At 31.9% G+C, this 7,283-nt stretch overlaps 1 protein-coding gene across 4 annotated transcripts in view; it reads right to left on the bottom strand.

Moving 5' to 3' along the window:
- Positions 1–2,815: 2,815 nt before the first annotated feature.
- Positions 2,816–7,283, bottom strand: part of Arhgap5 (Rho GTPase activating protein 5) — a 66,316-nt gene continuing 61,848 nt past the window's right edge. For all 4 annotated transcript variants that reach the window (XM_021202707.2, XM_021202706.2, XM_021202708.2 and 1 more), the window contains exon 7: positions 2,816–5,566. In XM_021202707.2, the coding sequence (XP_021058366.1) occupies positions 5,239–5,566 (328 nt within the window). In that variant the 3' untranslated portion in view covers positions 2,816–5,238. The remainder of the gene's footprint in view (positions 5,567–7,283) is intronic.

Genomic DNA, 7,283 nt, shown 5'->3' with positions numbered 1-7,283 from the left:
CCTGGAACTCACTCTGTAGACCAGGCTGGCCTCGAATTCAGAAATCCGCCTGCCTCTGCCTCCTGAGTGCTGGGATTAAAGGCGTGCGCCACCACGCCCGGCCTGTATTTTTTTTAAATATTGTGTTGTTTTTAATAATTTCATCTACAAACTTAATTTGGACTCCTACACAAATAATGATAGTAATACATATTGTTTCTGATCCTAGTTATCATTTTTTGAACACCTAAATTTATCTGGACAAAATGAAAGAACAAGAGCTTCAAATATAAAACTGACAAAATATTTTAGATTTAGATAATACTGACCAAAGCATTCACAATTCAAACACACACACACACACACACACACACACACACACACACACACACACAAATGATCTAGTGAGGAAATACAGATAATTAAAAAGACTTGGTGAATCAGTTGGTAAATCTGTATTGCTTATGTTGAAAAAAAAAAACCAATATAAATTTAAAAACATGTTATGGTAGGAGAGTCCATTACTAAATTATTCACAGTGACTTTACCAATTCAAGAAAACTGAACATAAAATCTGCACTATGGTGATTAACAAGTTTGGTTTTTCAACCACAAATTCTTTGACAGCTACTTACAAATGTACATATGAAATATATATACATATATATACATATATATATATATGCATGTGTATATACACACACAAATATATATTTGCAAATTTTAACAGTTCTAACAACTGGCAAGCAAGAAATGTCAACACTGTAAATCTAAACATAAAAAATGTTAACTTCTACTGTCATTCACTGGCTTTCCAAAATCAATTTGGCTACTTCTAAAATTTTCATAGAAACTAATTTTACATCCATTCAACTAAGATGAGAATATGAAATCCTGTGGTTCCCCTTTTCTCCATCCTCCAGGAAAAGGAATAATTGTGTCTATGATATACTCATGTATATCGGATGATGATGAGAGTCAACTAAATAGTCAAGATTTCTCCAAGTTCATTAAAATTATATTTTAACTGTTTTATAAAAACTAGGGTGTCTGTATCACAGCAAATCACTGAGTTTAGGAATATATGGTAAACCCAAACAGATTCTATAATTAAAAAATGGTTTGGTGTACTTTAAAGAATGGTATCTTCCTTAAATATTACTTACAGGTTTTTGGTAACTGGAAAAGCCTAGGAATTCAGATCCAAGATATGCATAAATATTTAACTCAAAGAGAACTCACCAGATCCTTAGATGACAGTATATAGTCATAAAGTTGGGCTTATCTTATTTTCAAGCCATGAAGAAAAAGCAGATACATTATTTTCCAATATTAATAGCTCTGCTGTAATGTTTTAAAAACATTTCTAGTGGTTTGAAAGAATTTCTCTCAAAATCCAAATTCACATACAACTGTTTAATTTGTACATTTTATTTTGTTTTCCTATTTTTTAAACCTTTTTAAAAGGTAGGTTCTAATGTGTTGCAGGCTATGCTCAAACTCACTATGTATCAAGGACGATTCTGAACTTTGGAATTTTCTGCCTCTATCTCCTATGTGCTAGGATTATAGATAGGTTCCAACAGGCTTGACTTATGTAGTGCTGGGTGAGGGCTGACTCCAAGGCTTTGTGAAACCTATGCAAACACTCTACCAACTGAGCTACATGCCCTCAGTCCCTAGTTTTAAAAGCTTATATTCGAGGCAGAGGCAGGCGGATTTCTGAGTTCGAGGCCAGCCTGGTCTACAAAGTGAGTTCCAGGACAGCCAGGGCTATACAGAGAAACCCTGTCTCGAAAAACAAAAAACAAAAACAAACAAACAAACAAACAAAAAAGCTTATATTCACAATGAGTTTCATTTCCTTTCATTGTATAAAGTTCAATAACAAAGTCATCCAGTAAAATCTTAATTATATTAATTTAAAATTTTAAATGTTCCTATTTTACCTAAAATTAGCTAATTTTTACCAACAGAATGGTAAATATAGGCAACTTTAATTTAAAAATGCACTGCTTCTTAATGTTTTATGCAAAGCATTCAGTATACCAGAAGCTTTACTGATAATGGCAGCATCATCTGGATAAAGCATAAAATTATATTAACTATAAAAAGAAACAAACCACTTTTGACATTTTAAAGTCACTGACAAATAGCATCATAATTATTACTTTATAATAAACTAAAAATAATTGTGGAAGTTAAAGCCTAAGATTTCATTTCAAATGTCCCCTTTGTTTATATTTAAGAGATACTAGAAAGTAGATTTCAGTACCACAAAAACAAAAAACAAACGAAAACAAAAATACCAAACTAAACTAAATCAACCAACCAACCAGTCGACCAAAGTCTTTAATATTTACATACAGTATAGAAAAAAAAAAAGGTCTGCTTTTTTGGGTAAGTTAGATTGCTGTTACCTACAGTATTTACACTGTGTTAAGGGGCAGGGGCGGGAAGTACTACTAAAAATATCACTTTAAACACATATATTACACCTGAAATTTTGTTCTTAAGATATCTGTATATCTTGGCAAGTGCATAACAAATAGAATTTGACTTCTAAAAAAAATCTACTAAAAGCCAGAAACAGAGACCCCTCTATACTTCTTTATATTATCTAAACATTGTTGAGCCTGATTTTGGAATAAAAAGCACTGAACTGTAAATGAAACAATGGCAATGTGTATAGATGGACTTTTTAAATATTGTGAATGTCAAATGTTGACCCATTATTGTAAGACTATCTACTATTCTTTAAACCCGTTAAGTCTATATACACATGTGTGTATGTGTGTGTCCCTAAACAGTGCAATAACTTACAAGCAACAGATGATTTAATTATGTTATTTACTTCTTAGAATTACTGTTCTAATGTTTAAAAACATACCTATACCCTTGGCCAAAAACAAACACAAGTCAGTGTAACAGACTGAGCTTTAAACCATACTTTAATTTTCAATATCTGTAACCTAGTAGTAAAATGAACCAGATGTAGAATATTTAAGTGATTCACTATGTAGTGTGTCAAATCAATGATAGAATGCATAGAAAAGTAAGATCAGTTTTGGAAGAGGTGTAAGGTGGTTAATGTGGAAACTTATAAATGCTAATTTTAATAACAAAAATAGTTTTAAATGTAAATGAATGTTAAATTAACACATTATAAAAGATAATAGCTTAAATAAACTGGGACTCACATATTACAATAGTAAAGTTAGGACAGAATGAACCAAAGATATGAACAGTTCTGAAAATTCTCTTGTAAGCCTACTTTCAATAGAAATAGTCAGGCTTTTATCCTGTACATAGTTGATGCTTTGTCTATACCATTTATAGTAGAAAAATAAATTCTTTAGCAACCTAGAAACAGTTTATAAAACTCTTAAAGTTTAATTTTCTTTGCCAGACATGCCAATGTTAAACTGACAGCTATAAATTAAAGCTATATAGACAATAGGTATAAGTAATATAGAACAAGTTAAGAATACTACATTTACCGGATATTTTTTTTTTAAAAATTACTGTACTTTCTTAAGTTCCTGTGTGCTTTGCAATAGGAATAATAGGGACTTTGTTCTCTTAGAAAAGATAATAACACAAGATAATTTATAATATACATGTACTTAATAGTAGCCTGGTTCATGTTGACATCTTTGTTGAAATTCGAAGTACAATAGCTAAGATATAACAATTGAGAAAGAATATTTTAAGACAAAATGGAGCAAATCAAACTCTTAGGAGCCTTGAATCTCAAAATCATGAATTTACTATAATACAGATAAGGAAACCTTAAAATTGAAATATAAAGATTACAACATTGATCAAAGAATTTCTTTACTACACAAAATTTGACCCAGCAGTAAAAAGCAAACCACTTTTCATTTTCTAGTAAAACAAATGGTATGGGTTTGATAATAAAATAATTTTGAATATAGCCCAACTAAATTTACCTATCACTCAGTCAGAAAGTTTTATCATAATTTAGTGTTCTGGTTGTATCTTCACTAACAAAATATTTAACCCTTAAAGCAGCAGTCATTTATAGCAACTCTGGTACCAACGGCAAACGGGGGGGTGGGGGGGGAACTGGTTTAAAAAATGGTGCAAAAGCCATTCTGGATTGTAGAACAACACATCACAGAAAGAATATGAATACAGGTTTGTTATTTTATATATACATACTCCAAGGAGGCTGTCAGTACCCAAAGTATTTTTATTGCTGTATTAGCAATGGAATTTTTTGGGATATATTCTCAAGGGCCACATAAAAATAGATTCAAGGAACAGATTAAATTGAAATCCTAGATTAAATGTTTGGTTTAAAGAACTTTCTACAACAAACTTCATGTTTATGTATGAAAAGTTATATAACCTTATATGAAAATGTCATGAAGTATTTTTCTACACTATACTAAGTGTATTCCCCAAGAGGGAAAAATTAAAATATCTAAAATATATTAGATTAAGATTACAAGACCATCATAGATCTTTTGAACATGCATCTGTTTACAGAATTAACTGTGTATACAAAATGTATCTTTCATTATAGATAATAAAGAAATGAGTTGGTGACAACTATTCTTTACATCACATTATCAACTCACTTTAACCACAAGTGTGTCCTTGGTACGTGAGTAAAAGAAACAGGTTCATTCACTCCTCATCAAATCATCCACAAATTTACTTAAAGGATGAAGGTGCAGAAATGTGAAATATGTTACATGTATTTTTCTTTCTTTCTTTCAAACATCCCAAGCATGGCATAGTAACCAAAAATTAAAAAATACTTAACTGGGCTTTAGTTATCTATACAGACTGCTGGAATCAGGTCCCCAAATTAGCAATCAAATAACAAANCCAGCCATAAAGCAGGCTGAAAGCATTAAACATTTCATATATGAGTTTTTTAAATCATTTAATTTCTATAGAAAAATTGTATTCACAATATAATGTGACAGAAATTGCCACGGGAATGATATACTGATTGCAATAAGGTTGCATGCAGCAGCAGCTTTGCATTTTTATAACTATTTTTTTTTGTTTATAAAAAATTAAACCTCTCCAGTCATGCTTACCACATGTTTTTAGATTCATAATATAACTGAATAGGGAATACCATATAGTTCAAAGAGAGAATGTCTCATCATTTTGATGTGGATTATCTGTATGAAACATGAAATATACTACTAACCCCTGAAACATGCATGTCTAGATTTGTTTTTGTCCAATTTCAGGCCATCTGCAATCACATTCTATTTATATAATACCAAGAGGATCTGTCTGCAATTGTGGTTGAATTAGCTGAGGTTGCAATGGTGGTGGCAACTGAAGTGGTACCATTGATTCCACCAATTGTCCTGGATTTGAAGTTGGTGGAGGAGCCACAGTGTTCGCAGTTTCTACAATTTCTCCATTGTAAAAGAAAAACTGGCACTGTTGAATAAATGTTTCAACGACAGATTGATGGATTTTAGTGGTAGACAGAAACTCCCGATTTTCAAAATCAGGTCTCATCAAAGTTGGCCAAAAACAGATGGATAAGTTGTCTGCTGTCATTAGGTTGATTTTATTTTGTTGACTAACCCTGAAATTATAAAACGGGAGAAAAAAAAAAATCAGAAATCATTGCAATTACAGATTCTCAAAGCTAGATTTCCATTCATGCTAATTTTATCTTCCAATTAAATTTTTTTCTTAGCATTCTATATTCAACTATATTCTAAAACAAGAGAGCAATAAATACATATTTCTTGTGAGAATGCCAGACAGTCTATAAGATGTTACTTGAACCCCAAGTGTTAAAGCTTTACAAATAGAGGTCTTTTCAATTTGAAGAAAAACAACCAACCAACCAACCAACCTTTTCCTCTAGGTTAAGAAGTCCAAGTGACAAACATTATGTGCATCTAAGTTTTTAACCTACTGTGGGAAATTAAGAAATAAATCAGGGTATGCCATCTTTTTTAAACCAACTTTGGAAAACCTAGGATAATCTATCCAGCCAAGAATATTTTTAACTTTCAAGAACATTAGCTCCTAGCAGACTATAAACACTCTTTTAAAATCATAAGCATTTTGTACACTATTAAAATTAAAATTTTATCTATAAGACAACACTCAATAAATAAATTCAACTTTAAAATTTCTTATGATTTAACATCAATTTACAAATGGTCATAAAATATTAAATGATTTTTATCCAGTCCTTTAAATACATGAGCAAGCACTATCACTGTCTCAAGTAAGCAAGACATGTGAGAAGCTAACCTTAAGACATAAACTATGAATTATTACATTAAGAAAGATAGGAAAGAAACAGTTCAAACTGGCATAGTAGTATACATCTGTAATCCAAGTTATCAGGAGGCTGAAGCAGTAGGATAGTAGATTCCAGGCCAGCCTGAGCTACAAAATGAAAGGCAGAAAAAACTGTCCAGATAGCATAGCAGGAAAATCTTTAAGACTTAAAACAAACAAAAATCCCACAAGCCATAGGAAACCCCCAGACACAGGAATCATTTATCTAAAGTAAAATGTGTACCCAAACATTATGTTCTAAAAGAAACTCAACAGAAACAGTCAGAATAAAAGTCAACCGTTTCTTAATAAGTAGTAGGCAATTAGTATGTACAATGTGGCAATTAGTATGTACAATGTGGAACTATCTGGAACTCGATCATCTTGGCATCAGAATAAAGGGAGGGTAAAAAATAAAAGTTGGCAAAGAACAACTATTAACACTAGTAGTTCCTGAGTGAGAAATAGTAAATAAAGTTGTGGTAAGGGAAAGAAAATGGAAAAATAATTAGGAAAAAATGGACTTGATACTAGATATGAAAAGTGGAAGAATATAATCAAAGAATTATTCTACATTATAACTACAATCTTGTCAATCTGTCAAAACATGTATTCTCTTTCTCCTAGAACTCTAGCCCCATGAAGGTTTGACTATTTTGTTTACTGTTATGTCCTCAGTACTTGTGAGAATATGCAGCATTAAAAAAAAAGGCTTTACCAAGTTACAGTCTAGCTCCTAGCTAGCTAGTTTCAGCTGTCAAAGTGCCTTCCGGATACTTTCTCAAACAGATCTGCCTATGGGTATGCCTGTGGGCTATTTTCTTGCCCAAAGATTCATGTAGTAGGGGCTAGCCCACTGTGAATGTGCTAGGCAAAGAGTGCTGGGCTGTATAAAAAAACTGTTAGCTGAGCCAGGAGGAGTTAGAGAGTAAGTCAGTAACAGCATTCCTCTACAGATTCTGCTTCAGCTCCTGTCTTGCATTTACCTTCAACGATGTGGGAAA

This window comes from Mus pahari, chromosome 7 (genome assembly GCF_900095145.1).
Source record: "Mus pahari chromosome 7, PAHARI_EIJ_v1.1, whole genome shotgun sequence".
Classification (NCBI taxonomy): Eukaryota; Metazoa; Chordata; class Mammalia; order Rodentia; family Muridae; genus Mus; species Mus pahari.
This window is presented reverse-complemented; position numbering and strand designations above follow the sequence as displayed.